We start from the raw sequence: 15,665 nt of genomic DNA, 5'->3' as shown, positions 1-15,665 counted from the left end.
AATGTGTAATATGATGTGATTCCTTTACCTTCTCATGGTGAAAGAGGTTACCATATGCCAGGTCATCATCTCACCTTTGTGAGAATCCTGTATCAATTAAAGTTGTTTGACAATCCAAAAACAAAAACAAAAAAAGAGAGAAAAAACTCACTTAAAACTGAATATATTAAGCAATAATGTACTCTCTCCGTCCCTAAATAAGTGTTCGGCGCGTAAAACTAGGCTTTACAAAACATGCATATTTTTTACTAAAAAATTTAATTTTTTTCACAATCTAATAGAACTCATTGCTATCTATTGATTTGTAAAAAAAATTGATTTTTTTAACGAAACAAATGCATCTTTTTGAAGACCTAGTTTTGCGCGCCGGACACTTATTTAGGGACGGAGGGAGTATATGTTTGAGGTGTTCTCGTAACAATCACGGATTACTTTCTTGTCCTTATTAAAAAAAAATTGCCTTCTATTAGTTTTGGGTTATTTTTTATTTTTGAATTTTTAATTTATCTCAGTGAGAGAAATATAAAATAATCAACTAAGCTTAAACTTTCCCTTAATAACCACTTTGACCCCTTGTATAAAAGTTTTTTTTCACTCTACTTTCCACACGCATTTGTGAAGAAAAATTATTAAGTAGTTTTGGGACACCGCCGACCACTTGATGTTTCAACACTCTTTCCTCTGTACAAGTGAAATGCCACAAGTGAATAGTTACTCCATTCGGGAGATACATTGTGTACGTTATAGTACGTATATGTAAGAGTAAAATCCTTGTGAAACGCATTAATATTATAACAATTTAATTCCACTAGCTAGCTAGCTTTATAAGTGGATGCCTGCCTGATGCTGTCATGTTTGGCACCAGAGTACATGCATGAATGTGGGTATGAGAGGATAACGTACGACGATAATCTTTGACATAATTTTTTAACCTTTCCCACCTCCCAGATCAACCATATGCATGCACGAACCCATTAATAATCAATTGAAGGTATTTTGATTTTAATCTAATTGAAAGTTTTTAATTTAAGGACTCGTTTAATTTTCCCCTACTTAATTTAATGTGTTTAACTAAAATCACAGGTACGCAATGAAGCTCCGTTCACGCTCCAGTGAATTAAACCATCCTATATTACAATGTAAGAGATAGAGGAATATTCATTTGAAGCTAGCTAGATTGCTTATTCTTTAAAAATGAGCAACTTACGAATGATAGGTTTGTTTGCATTTATTATTAAAAAGAAAATCTTGTTTACGGAGATGTTATAAACAAGTGTTGTAGTTACAGCACTCAATTGTGACCGTCTAAAATTGTTTTGAACGGTCAGAATGTTAATGAAACTTTTCTTGTGAAGAATGAAATTTTTCCCTGAAAAAGTTTTATTAAAATCAAGACTGCTCTAAACATTTTTTGACGGCTGTGATTGACTGTTTACAGCACCTCCGTAAATAAGACAGTCTCATTTTAAAAATATGAGACAAATTAACAAGATTATTCGTAACCAAACAACTTCTTTTTTTTTTCCCTATTTGTTTGTAAGAAACAAACAAACAATGTGGTCTAACTGGAGAATTTCACTGTGTAGGTCTTGGTTGCATCACAAGTCGCAACTCACAACTCACAACCCATTACTTCGGTGCGAGATTCTCTGTCCCCACACGTGCAACTTACTTTCCCAATATGTGATTTGTAAAACAGAAATGCTACACACACATACAATCTGTGCACAGATTGTGCACAGATTTTGTTGTGGGGCCCACCACGGGTCCCACACAAATCATCCAAGCCGTTCATTAAATGTAAAATATTTTTTCAAGGGTTCCCGTAAAAAATAATCTCAATCCAATACCTATAGATGCTCGATCCAATCGTATAACTTTTCATTATCTGAAAATCTGAATGAAAAATTAGATGGTTAGATGAAGCACCTATAGGTATTGGATTGAGCTTACTTTTTACGGGGACCCTTGAAAAAATGTTGTACATTTAATGAACGGCTTGGATGATTTGTGTGGGACCCGTGGTGGGCCCCACAACGAAATCTGTACACAATCTGTGCACAAAAATCTGTACCGGTAGCAGGACTCTTTGTAAAATTATGGTTTGACGATGCAACGAGGCTGTGAAAATAACTCATTGAAAAAGTCTAGGAACACAATTTTAAAATATAACTTCGGATACAATTGTATTTGAAATTGATTGCGCAACCAAACATCCGGAAGAGCTAGTGCAGCTATACCAATCACGGTCTCCACTTACTTCATGGGTACTCATTCGGCGGAGAATCAAATTCCAAATTTTGAAGAGTACTCTTAAAATCTGAACATTATTCCGAATCACTGGGTGTGTGTCCGGATTGACATTATTTGATCACTATAATACAGAGAAGTAATGTGTGTCCGGATTGACATTTTTTTTTTTTTTGATCAGCCGGATTGACATTATTTGATCACTATAATACAGAAGAGAAGTAAATTAAACTGCATTAACCTGCCATTAATGCCCATGATAAATTAACAACAAAACTGAGGCACAGTCAAGAAAACAAGGACTTGGGGTTTGTATTTTTATGTTTGATTTCAAAACTTCCCCATCCATCATCAGCGTACATACAAAGATAATTGGGGCGGGGGGGGGTGCTATCCCCTTCGGGAAAGCAGCGTGCTGCTGTGCTCGATTTTGGGCCCACTCCGGTCTCGCTCCGATGATCGGAATCGTTCACTTTGTAGAGCTCGTCGAGTAGAATAACCATGCAGAAAATCAGCTTAATTGGATATCGTTAAATGCCTAATCAGAGCCCATACAACTCTCGGTTCATGGGTTACAATGGATTTAATCCAGTGTTTCGGGTCCATTCTTTTCAACATAAAAAAGTTCCGATCAGGCACTTAACGATATCCAATTAAGCTGATTTTTTGAATGGTTGTTCTACTCGACGAGTTCTATAAAGTGAACGATTCCGATTATCGGACCGAGATCAGAGTGGGCCTAGAAACTGGGCCCAGCAGCCCCCGCCTCCAGATAATTGCACCACGCCCCCACAATATATTACTATAATATAATACTAGTAGTTGCATTATACAGGTGGGCCCGAATGAGATTTTAGAATAGTAGTAGTAGGCCCCGTTCCAACTAACCTTCCTTTTTGAAAACTTCTTTTTCTTCAATTTTCAAACTCAAATATAATGAAAATGAAAAATAATTTTTTGATTTTTCTTGCACCGTATAAAAGATCTCAATAAAATCTATCAAACAAGATCCATATTGGTAGGAAAATTATTTGCATAAACATATAATTTTTGGACTTGAAATTACCTTCTTTTTCCAAAACCTTCTTTTTTTAGAGTTGGAACACCCCTGTAATCAATCGGAATCTAGACGGCTGCGACGGTCTCCCCTTCGGCGGAGCCGCCTTCGGAGGCTGCCAGTGGGGCCTGTCTCTTGGATGCCCAGGAGCACTTCTCTTTCCTCTCGTCTTGGATCATCTGTTGTTGTCTACACTCCAGACTGCAAAATGCACTATCACCTCTGCAAAACAAAAATTAACTTAGTGCTAGTTAAATAAACTAGAGATATTGGCCGGTAAGATAAGGTTAATTAACATGTACATTAAGAGTTGAGGACGATTGGGGTTTGTACTTTGCACATAGGAGTAGTTAATTGAGGAGAATATATGTGAGCGGAGATTATCAATCTGTTTCTGATGATTAATTATCAGATTAACTGTAGATTATCAGTCTTAGTGGAAAGTCTACAATACACACTTCTTATTTTTGTGTGTATTATATACACCCAAAAATATTATGAATTATAGAGAAAATATTACGAATCGTATTGCTAGAAAGTTACGAATCGTATAAAGGTTACATAATACACCAAAATGTTATGAATCATAATGAAAATGTTACGAATCGTACTGCTGAAAAGTTATGAATTTTATAACAAAAGTTACGAAACATACTAAAATGTTATGAATGAATCATAAAATAGGTGCATATAGTACATCCTTTTAAAAGGTGTGTATTGTAGTCTTTCCCCTGTCTTAGATATAGAAAATTCTAAGACGGGTCTGTTCGTTGTTATTGTTTTTCCTTTATTCATTTTCCTTTTCCTTTCCCGATTTTTGTGTTTTATTTACAAAAATATCTACAAGTTAATTAAAAAAAGCCACATCGATCGATTTTTAGTTAACCTTCTTTTTGTGGAAAAAACAGGATTCCCTTCATTCAAAATACATAATGTAAAAGAACGGTTTCTTTTTCCTTTTTCTCTTCGACAGAAAACTTTATTTGAACAGTTTGTGTAAAACAGCTAGCTATCGAACACAAATACATGTAGTAAAGGATGGGGAAAAAATAAATATCGGTAACTTAATCACGCAATCCTTCACTATAGTCTTTTACTCGCATTCTCAATCTTCACTCTTACAAATTTTAATACCTTGGGATAGTGCTATAAATAACTTTTATGCTCACGCTCCGCTCATACACACATTATATAACTTCTACTATCATCACAGATGAGTAAATATCAGAGAGAGAGAGAGAGAGACACCTGTACATGTAAATGTCACGGCCGGGGATCAAACGGCGCTTGCAGAGGAAGCAAGACCAAAGAAAGTGGGCGGTCTCGATGAAATCAGCAGAGTTACGGCGGTGGTTCCGAGGTGAGACGGCAGCGGCAGCCAAGAACCGTTGATCTATGCGACCGCCGTTTAAAGGATCCAACGGCTGCTGGGGCTCGGCAATAGTTAGATCCAAGGTGAACTCTGTCATACTCGTAGTCCTCTTGATCGGAGGACGAGGTCTTTTAGAGCATCTCCAATCCACCTCTATTTCTTCAAAATAGAGGATGGATGTGACACATTGAGGGGAGATTTTATAATTTATTCTTTTTTTTCTTCACTTTTTGTAATTTTTGGGAGAATTTTTGAGAGACCCACAGTCCTTTTTAGAGTTTGGTCCTCTAAAAGTAAATTTGGCCCTCTAAAAATGGAGGATCAAAAGTAAATTTGGAGTACAAAATTCCTCCAAAACTCTAAAAAGGACGATGGGTCCTTCAAAGATTCTCCCAAAAAGTACAAAAAGTGAAGAAAAAATGAAATAAATTACAAAATCTCCCCTCAATGTGTTACATCCATCCTCTATTTTGGATGGATTGGAGATGCTCTTACCCAACAAGATCTCCTTCTTCTTCTTATTTTCTCTCTATAGTCTCTTTCTAGTCTACTTCTGCTATTTCTATTCCTCAGAGCATCTCCGATCCATTTTCATTTCTTTCAAAATAGAGTATGGATGTAACACATTGAGAAGAGATTTTGTAATTTATTCCATTTTTTCTTCACTTTTTGTATTTTTTGAGAGAATCTTTGAGGGACCCATCGTCCTTTTTAGAGTTTGGAGGAATTTTGTACTCCAAATTTACTTTTGGTCCTTCATTTTTAGAGGACCAAATTTACTTTTGGAGGACCAAACTCTAAAAAGGACGGTGGATCCCTCAAAAATTCTCCCAAAAACTACAAAAAGTGAAGAAAAAAAAGAATAAATTATAAAATCTCACCTCAATGTGTCACATCCATCCTCTATTTTAGAAAATTAGAGGTGGATTGAAGATGCTCTGAGCAAGGCCAACAATATGGAGAGAGAGAGAGAGCGCGCGGAGGTGTTGGGAAGATAAAGGCAGAGCCAGGAAGCAAGGAGAGAATCTAGGCCGTTGCTTTTCTTCCTTTGCGTTTGAGCCTTGAGGGAAGTCCACGTCTGCTCATCTAATTTCTTTTTATCATTTGTTTTAGGGTTAATTATATACTCCCCCGTATAATAACTTATTTTTACATGTTATACCCTTCATCTAAAGAACACTACACCTTGTCCCCTTTACCTATCATTTAATACTCTCTCCGTTCCTAATTGATAATCCCTTATTCCAATTGAGATGTTCCAAAATGATTGTCCTTATCCAAAAATAAAAGTAAAAATTTGATAAAATTCTAAAAAGTGTCCCTCACATGTGAATACAAATAGTGCAAAATAGGTAGAATATAGAAGTAATGATGAATAGTATGTGCAATAATTACATGTACCCTTAAAAAGTTGGAATTCCTAAGAGGAACTCTCATTTAGAAACAAAGGGAGTATTACTTAGCTCCTTGTATCTCTCTTCTACCGTATTTGAGGTTTAGAGTTCGATATGACATGCATGTGTGAATAATTTATGACCAAAATCTCCATTTTTCAACAAGACAATGCTATACATCTACACGTTTATAAATGGGGAGTGATTTTCACACTCAGTTGCGCTCGAGATTTTCCCTCACATTTGCCAACCTATGGGAGGGTTGTCGAGAGGAAGGAACTAATCCAAGTTCTTGTTTAACTTTGGTTTTTGTGTTAAAAAATGCAACATTCCTTATTGTATATTTAGTCCTTTCAAGGCCTAAAAATGGAATAATAAAGATAAAATATTGAAGTTCAAGGACATAAAGTAATGCTCATCCAATGCACCTAACACACATTCAAGTATCATACAGCTGATAAAAAAAAAAAAGTATAATGCATCAAGGAACCAAGCAAACCTCTTCATATGGTAATGCCACAGCAGTCAGGTCCTTCAAAGAAACACCTAAATCTAGCTGTGTTGATAGGAACAATCCCACTGCTGCAAGTGTTGAGACCAAATGTCTGTTTATACTTTTGCTTGGATATTCAGTAATACAAGCATCAACATAAGAACTTGCAACTTGCGTAGTCTCAACATTAGGGTTTGAGATGTGACGGTGGGATCATCCAGTGAGCGTGAGACGACCGACGTCAATAGAGAGAGGCTAGAGAGAGAGAGCACCATGGGCGTCTGAAGAAAAATCGCAGGAAAGAGAGGCAGAGTACGTGAGAGACAGAGGTCTTAAATGGCTGCATCCCTTCACCCTTTCGCCCCACGTAGCCCACTAAATACAAGAGGTCAAATGATCATTCTGCCCAACAGACCAAGAATAACAACCCAACAATAAGGGGTTAAAATTGTCCAAATTGGGCTAAATTGGCAAGCAAAAAGTGCTTCTTATTATAGAGGGGGAGGAAATAAAATCACTAGAATATTTTAACAAAATATAGTTACGATAGATTAGTGATAAAACGCCCAAAAAAAACTAAACTAAATTAAAAAGGTGAGTTAGCTACTTTTAATTCGGTTCATATTAATTGAGGATGCTCTTAGGCTCACTTTTTTTTTTTTTTTTCAAAGTTTAAAAGTGTTTTCATTGATACGAAAATCATACATCGAAAACGGATAGCCACCTCCAAAGTGGGAGGAAAGCAACCACAAAGGAAGCATAAACTCACAAACGAACATTAAGGACCTCATACAGACAAGACTCATCTTCGACCACGAAAAGTCATCAAGACGACATAGAAAATCAACCATCACAAAATAACCCACAAGGAGTGAGAGAAAATTCCCACGCAAGGGAAGAAAACTAACTAAAAACAACAAACAAAAACTAAAGCAAAACCTGCAAGCAAATGACAGATCCACTCCAGCCGTCCAAAAATGCTGATCAAGACCCTCACTGCTGCCGGGGCACAGCGACTAACTTTGAATTATTCTTTGGTCCTATTCTTTTCTCTTTCAATTTTGCCTCTTTGTGATAATCTGTTTTAGATTATTTAATCGCCTCGATGGGAAAAACCTATAAAATAAATATCATAACTCAGTCCACCAATTCGTTACAGTCCACATAACCCAAAAAAAAAACCCATTCGTAGCCCAAGGCTAGTACTATTGCTAAAGATTCAAGTCCAAGCCCCAAATTCTCAATTAAGGTTTTTTTTTTTTTATCCGAAGCAAATAACTTCATTCGATAAAAGCCATACGGCATTTACAAGATTTTCATCCAAATATATGATAAGGACAACGAGCCAATCCGAAAAAACTAAGGATAAACAATAAGCACAAAGAGGTGATGTCTAAGTCCTAAGCGCGAGCAGAAAGCTCTCTTCACGTTATTGTCGAGACAGATCGACGACCAGAGATCAACGTAACACTGAGTTGCCTTGGGATGACAGAAGTCCAAATTAGAGGTAGCAACAAGTGCTGATGAAAAATAGATAAGGAACCAAGCCAATAGGCTAAGAATCCAATCCCTTAGCCACCTTCGGACAAGGACACGCCCATAAGCGTTGGTCGGCGGGAGCTCGCCAGAAAAGGAAGCAAACCGAGAGGGAAGGGAGATTGTAATTTTGTTGTTATTAATGAATTTTTTACTATTCAACCAAACAAAAAAGAAAAAGAAAAGAAAAGAAACTCATGGCTGGCCCTGGTAAGGCCAGCGTTAGGCCTATGAGCATCTGCAATGGTAATAATCAAAACCAATAACTAAAATGTGTCACGTTAGTATTTGACTATCCATTTAGTCCATAATCAAACTTAACAACCTCTATCTCCACATTGGTTATTTTTGCATCCCTATCAAAAAAATCCCACAATACACAATGCATATCTATCCAATCGCAAACGAGTTCCAATCACGCACCTGACCACACCAAATTATTCGTCTCGATGAGACGATTCCAATGTGGGGTATTTTTGAGTTTTGAGTTTGGTTATTGAGTTTTGGTTATTAGTAAAAATTGTTAAGTTTGGTTATGGAATGAGTGAAATTTTGGTTATTTACTAAAGGAGTTGTAACTTTGCTTATTATAATGTGGGGTGTTTTCTAAGCATTGTTATTAAGTTTGATTATCCACACTCATTTGCTTATTACAATGGGGATGCTCTAAAGGTCGAATGTGCTGAATTTAAACCAGGTCCAAGTCCAACCCGCCAAATTCTCATGTTTTAAGAAAATCAGAAGTACTTTTGATTCCGCCATTGCTTCATCATCTTGACTCTTTTATTATTTATTATACTTTTAGATTGAGACCAATCCAGAAGAAGTAGCAGAGCTTCCATCAATAATACAAAAGTGTGGAACCGTTAGTAAATTGTTATTTACTGTGTATCCGCAGCTGAACGTAGTGGGTACCATAACACCAACTTTCCTTAATGAACGCACAATTCTGTCTACCCGAAATGATGATGTTAGTGCCATCAACCTTGCAGCATTGAATGTTTTTCCAAGAGATACCACTACTTATTTTGCAGCTGACAAAATGTCCTTTGATGATGCACGTGATCGTACTATCACAAACCGGTATCCTAATGAGTACTTGAATGCATTGAATCCTTCTGGTTTGCCTCCTTTTAAATTGGACTTGAAAGTTGGTTGCCCAATAATGTTACTGAGAAATATTGCTCCAAAGGGTGGGTTGTGTAATGGCACTCAATTAATGATTGTCAATTGTGCAAATCGCATAATCAAAGCTCAAATTTTAACTGGAGATAAATTTGGCGATTTGGTCTTTATTCCAGGGATATCCTTGACACCCTCTTCTTCTGAAATGCCTTTTGAGATGACAAGTCATCAATTTCAATCAGATTGGCATACGCGATGACTATTAATAAATCTCAAGGACAATCTGCAAATTTTGTTGGAATTGATTTGCGTACTTCAGTCTTTAGTCATAGGCAACTATATGTAGCGTTATCTAGATGCACATCTGGTGATCATACAAGTGTCTTTCTCTCTAATGATGCATTCCGTTCCACGACAAACATTGTGTATCCTAAGGTTTTGATATAGTAAAAGGTACAACTTTTATTTATCCATGCACAAGTTTAAATATCTTGATTGAATAGTCTTTTTCATTCATTTACCAGAAGACTGAAGTTAGACATTGAGAAGGAAAACTTTTATTGATATTCGATCCCATATATTCAGCTTATTGTGTTCTTTTGTCATGATCATGGTGAATTGTTGTCTCTTTATGACCTTTTTTTAAACTTTGTTATTTATATACCTTCAACACACGTGTAGACACACTCTCCTCCATAAGGTAGGCAGTGAGGTTCGAAGCGGGTTAAATTGTTAAACTGTAATAGAAAATTTTTGTGGACTAATGTCCAATTTATCATAGTTAGTTCATGTTTCTTCGTACTGCTATCTAATATGGAACTGCTTGGTATTCTAGATTCTCACTTTTCAGACTATTAACTCAAAAAACTTTGCAGGAACTGAATTTGGGACCTTCCACACACTCTTTACTCGAGGATTGTATAAGGAGCTCTGATAGAAGACTTGGATTCTACTACACATTCATTTTGTACCTCCATTTTATTTTTTCCCCTTCCCGTTGTACCTTCATTTTTTTGGAAAGAAATCGCGGGAAGTGAATATGTACTGCTTGACGGAATCCTAGTCCTAAATTAATGGGTGGCCCCAAGTGTAGGGCTGAGACCAATGTAGCACAATATCCGGTAAGATCGGAGTCGAATCCACAAAGACGGTGATGTGTACTGACATAAAAACTCGGGTTGTTATAATTTAAACGGGCTTTTAGGTAGCTACTCCTTGACAATTGATTGAGATTAACTAAAACCTTGGAAATTGATTGTTCTTTTCAAATAATTTAAAGGAGGTATGGTCGTAGGGTTCCTAGCTCTCGTAACCAGTCCGGATTAACCTGCTCCATTAAGTGTTCTAAAAAACGTTCAACTCTAGTTTGGAAAAAATACCCCGCAAGATGCGAAACCTCATGGTTGCCGTTTCCCCATGCACAGCGGAGAATGAGTTTTGGACCCCCATTCTCCCGTTCACATAGGCTCCAACAATGCCCAAGTTCGTCTACGGGAAGTATTTTTCAATCTAAAATTGTCTTTTTCATTGTTTGAAAATATGAGCAGTGTCCGAAGTGGCCATGGTGTGCTAATCACCCACGACCCTACCTAAACGACTACTCACTCATTATTAAACAAGAAGCAAAAGAAATCCTAATTTGAAACACGATTCTATTACGTGAGATGAAAAATGAACAAGAAATATCAACTAATCAAAAATCAGCGAATAACTTTCATGAAGAACATAAATTAAAACTAATTACCGAAATGCGAGTAATTGAACAAAACTTCAAGAACTTGAAGGGAAAAAAAACTCTGAAGGTAAGAACAGAAGTCAAAGCTGCAAAATAATTTCCGAAACTTCTCCTTTTATAAGCCACGTTTGTCGTCTCATCCAAAACCCTTGTCCTACTTTTTTAATTCCCAGTTGTGGCCACTTTCCTCCTTGGCCCATCATTTAGTCAAATTAATTGTGAACTATTGGGCCCACCTACTAGAAGTCCAAGTCCAATTCTTATTTTTACTTCCTGAGATAGACTAATTCTTTGGCCAATAGACTTGCAAATATTACTCTTTTTCCTCTGTACTCATGCTCGTGACAAGAGCTAAACTTTGAGTACTTCCAACTTCGCGCTTTTGGTATCAAATTGTCCAAATACCTACAATCACAAAAATAAGGTATAAAACTCCAAGTAATAATATATATGTAACGACCTTGATTTTTGGTAAATAAAAAAATTCTTTAAATATTTAAATATTATTTTTAATTACTTGGATTTCCTTTAAAATTCCTTTTTAACTTTAATATTCCGTCATAACTAGATTTGAGACTTATAAAATTATATTTCTTTGCACCAGACAATCTAGTCATTTTCAAAAGACAAGTGTACTTGTAGAAACACTTGTATATTTTTCTAGTGTATAAAATAAAATCTTAAATTATATTTCTTGACTAGAAATCCTACGTGGCAAGTAGAATTAGTTTTCAACCGATTAGTTGGAAGAACCGAACTACCAATTCATCTAGTTACAATCTCCTAAACTCCTAATCATAGATGAACCTTTACCCATTGGAAAATAAAAGTTAGGGAAACTTTTATCCATTGGACAATAGAAAACCTAGATTTTCTATCAAAGATATTTTGTGCTAGATTTGATAAAGTACTCATATATAGTTGTATATAGACTTATATACACATGCCTAAAAGACATTTGATTATTTTAAATATTATTCAAGTATATATTACCTTATTTCTTTTATCCATTGGTTAATAAATGCAAGAAAAAATATTATCCATTGGATAATAAGTTAGTCTTACTAACTAGTACTAGGATTTATTAAATAAATCACTTCCTAGATTTTCCTATGTGTTTATATGTATTAAAGATATGTGAATATCTAATTTCCTAGATTTCTAAGTACACTAATAAATATATAAGTATTAGTACTTCTTGAATTATTCTAATAAGAAAATCTTGGCCATATATTTTATTTGATACTTGGAAATCTTGATGGATTATATGGTACCTAATAGTACCTACATTTATATCTGAAAACTTGGACATGTGTGTGTGTGTGTGTGTGTGTGTATATATATATATAATAGGAACATGTGCTTATTATAAAATTTTGATCTTATAGTTTTTTTACTGGATACTTGAAAATCTTAAAAGATTATAGTACCTTGTAAAGTATTTTACTAGATTTTTTAAATACACAAATATATTTATATATGGGTACATGTACCTTTTGGCCTATTATTTTTCTAGAAAAATCTTAACCATTGGACAATAATTGCTAGGGAAAATTTTATTCCTTGGGTAATAGCCAAGACTTTTGTTATGAATAGCACCCCATCCTTGCCATTTAAGTCACACATTTCAACCTTTCAACTTCTCTCTCTAGAAATACTTGAGTTCTTACTTTGTTCTTTCTTGTTCTTGGTGTTCTTGAGTTTTTCTTGAAATTCTTCTTGAAACTCATCCTAAGCCGCCACTAAACCGCCACCCGACCACCCTTTCGATCCAAAAGTTAGTAGTTTTTAGTCAAGAACTAATTTCGAGAGAAACCTTTCTCATTCGAAGCTACCAAAAGCTTACCGTAGGAAGTCACTTTGTTCGATAGCCAACTTACTTTTCTGTAGCCGCCAAACCGCCGAGAAGAACGGTAGAATCATCTTATCCCCTATCTCTAGTATATGTAGAATACCTCTACTTACCTACTCTACGTATATTGTATGTTGTTTGTATATCGAAATGCATGGAAGCATTTGTATTTTGATCTTTAAGATGGATATGAGCATGTATTATGAATTGTTTGTATTATTTGCCTTGTTGTAAAGCATAAGTGATTTTCACTCCAAAGGCATCCGTACATGTGGCGTTATGCATTAAGTTGTGGTTTAAGCATGATGATTAATATAGAGTTAGATGATCTTGCTAGTTTAGTTTCAAGATTACAATGAATGATTTATGATTACATATGTGAAAAGTCCTACCGCGGAGTCGTTGCATGAAAATGAGATACAGAAATCAAGAAAGTAGAAACATGGCACCTAGGGTGTGGTTAATGATGAGATGTGTTTTGAAAAAAGAAATATTTTGAAACCACAAATGAGGTAGGACGTGGTAGCCAACGAGTATGGTGCGTGGTGTATGGTGTGTGTGTGTGTGTGTGTGTGTGTGCCAATAGGAACTTGGAGCGGCGGAACCATTGTGCGGATACCCAGGAACCCGGAGCGGCGGAACCGAGGTAGGGTGTGTGGCTTGGTTACCGCGGAGAAGTGCCAATGCCAATTGTGTGCCAATGGAAAACCGGAGTGGCGAAACCATTGTGCTGATACTCGGGAATCCAGAGCGGCGGAACCGAGGTAGGGTGTGTATGGCTTGGTTACCACGGAAAGGTGCCAATGGGAACCCGGAGCGGCGGAACCATTGTGCGAATACTCGGGAACCCAGAGCGGCGGAACCGAGGATGAATGTGTAAAAACGATTTTGAAAATGTTGATTTGGAAAATGAAAAGTGGAAAATGGAGACACGGTTTACGAGATATCGCGTAGGAGAAACTCAAAAATCACGGACACCAACATTAGTTGAATAGTGAATGTAGATGTGTCATTATTAATTATTTTGTTAAATACGCATGTGCTATGTGGATCTCACTGATTTTATGCCCTATTATGTGTAATTTATGGGTTAGCGGGTATGGGATTGTTCTGCTGAGCTTTCGTAGCTCATGGTGTTACCTTTGGTGACCTTGACATATTATATTGGTTGCGACGCTGGTATAATGTGTTAGATTTTGCAGATGAGCAGGGCGAACTCTACACCTTGGAGACTTTCGGAGCCGAAGAGCTGGCTAGGATGGAGGAGCAGGCAGAGTAGTAGATAGGAACCCTAGTTTCCCCTCTTTTTGTTGAATAAAAATACTCTTTTGAGAATTATGATGTAATATTAAGTCAGACTCTATTTAGATTTTCAATGAAAATGTCTATTTAACGTTCCCAAAATTCGGAGCGTTACAATATATATATACATATATATATATATATATATATATATATATATATATATATATATATATATATATATATATATATATATATATAGACGTAGCAATGATAAATTAAAGGGCGCTTTGTGAACATTTACGCATCTATCACACAACCCAACTTACACTTTGCTAGTCCCAAGCAAAGAAAACAAATAATATAAGTTCTAACTATGCCACTTTCGTAGGACTCACGATTGCACTTAGACCGTGCAACAAGTCCTTTAAACCCCTAGGCAATCCCCAGATAACAAGTGCAGTCTTGTGAGGGTTTACAGCAATGAACACCCACAAACAATGTGAATTCTTTTCACATGAAACCCGAAAACCTGTAAGACAGCTCAATGATATCTCAAGCAAATAATATGAAGCCATCGCAAAGAGATAATAGACATAAGCAATTCTAGATGCTATCAAGTCATAAAAATGAGTCACGGCACCTATACTTAACGTGTGTGAACATGGGCTCCGGTCACAAGTGAAAAATAATTAAAAGTTCTTTCCGGATCGAATCTTGACTTTAAATCTCACCGTGTCATGCACTCAACAATTGAAATCACTCGAAACAAGGTGCATATTAGATACTCTCAATATGTGCGAGCGGACGTTATGTAAATGACAACAAAATACTTCTGCACATAATGACACGAAAAGAACGCTCTATAAAGTGAACACACAATCTCATGAAAGGAATATCATGTGTTGGAAACTCTCTCTATCCACCAATGCACATCCCATTGCCCCTAGGATCAAATAGGACTACAATTCCAGTGATAACGTTAGGTAAGGGAAAACATTTCAAGATTAGGATAAAATATTCAAGTGTCCGAGAATAGACCAACAACAACTCACATAGGGCAAATATAACAATGCGTACCCCTTTTCTTCAAAATTTTTTTCTTCTTTTCAACTTCACCACATCTCTCTTTTTAACTCTTTAATACGATTCCATATAAGAACAAGTATTTCTCCTTTCCACAATGATTTGGCGTCTTCCATTTTCACCTCTCTTTTTTTCTACAAGCGCATTCTTTTTATTTTTATTTTTTTATATTTTTGAATGGGAAAGATCACCACTAGTCAAGCATAATTCTCAACTCCACCCATCTCCTCCTTTTCTCAATAACTCACCTTCACATCATTAACTAGCACTTCACAAGACACAATATAGATGGTGGAGCTCAACAAGAAAAGGGTATCATGCGAGAGGCTCAAATGGGCTCCCAAGAGATAAATGTATGAAAGAAAGAAACAAACTGGCTCAAAATAACAAAAATGACCTATAATCCTTTCCAAGGGGTAATAGAACCATGCAATTTCCAAACCCAAGAGATAAGTAAGCAATTCAAAACATTCCCAACACTCGACGACAAAAATAATGAGATCAACAACGAATTTGCTCTTTT

The 15,665-nt window shown here is 36.2% G+C and overlaps 2 protein-coding genes across 2 annotated transcripts; one reads left to right on the top strand and one right to left on the bottom strand.

Moving 5' to 3' along the window:
• Positions 1 to 3,361: 3,361 nt before the first annotated feature.
• Positions 3,362 to 15,103, bottom strand: LOC131329212 (FCS-Like Zinc finger 6-like). The gene is made up of 4 exons (XM_058362297.1): positions 15,094 to 15,103; positions 5,180 to 5,251; positions 4,556 to 4,819; positions 3,362 to 3,529 (listed from the first exon to the last, which is right to left on the bottom strand). Exons 3-4 carry the CDS (start codon positions 4,774 to 4,776, stop codon positions 3,376 to 3,378), a joined length of 375 nt encoding a protein of 124 aa, XP_058218280.1. The 5' UTR covers positions 4,777 to 4,819; positions 5,180 to 5,251; positions 15,094 to 15,103; the 3' UTR covers positions 3,362 to 3,375.
• LOC131328416 (uncharacterized) lies at positions 6,550 to 9,486 on the top strand. Its single transcript, XM_058361362.1, has 2 exons — positions 6,550 to 6,705; positions 8,908 to 9,486. The coding sequence occupies exons 1-2, from the start codon at positions 6,550 to 6,552 to the stop codon at positions 9,484 to 9,486; spliced, it is 735 nt and encodes a 244-aa protein (XP_058217345.1).
• Positions 15,104 to 15,665: the final 562 nt, after the last annotated feature.

This window comes from Rhododendron vialii, chromosome 6a (genome assembly GCF_030253575.1).
Source record: "Rhododendron vialii isolate Sample 1 chromosome 6a, ASM3025357v1".
Taxonomy (NCBI): domain Eukaryota; kingdom Viridiplantae; phylum Streptophyta; class Magnoliopsida; order Ericales; family Ericaceae; genus Rhododendron; species Rhododendron vialii.
The sequence above is the reverse complement of the archived record's forward strand: the minus strand, read 5'-3'. Positions and strand labels throughout refer to the sequence as shown.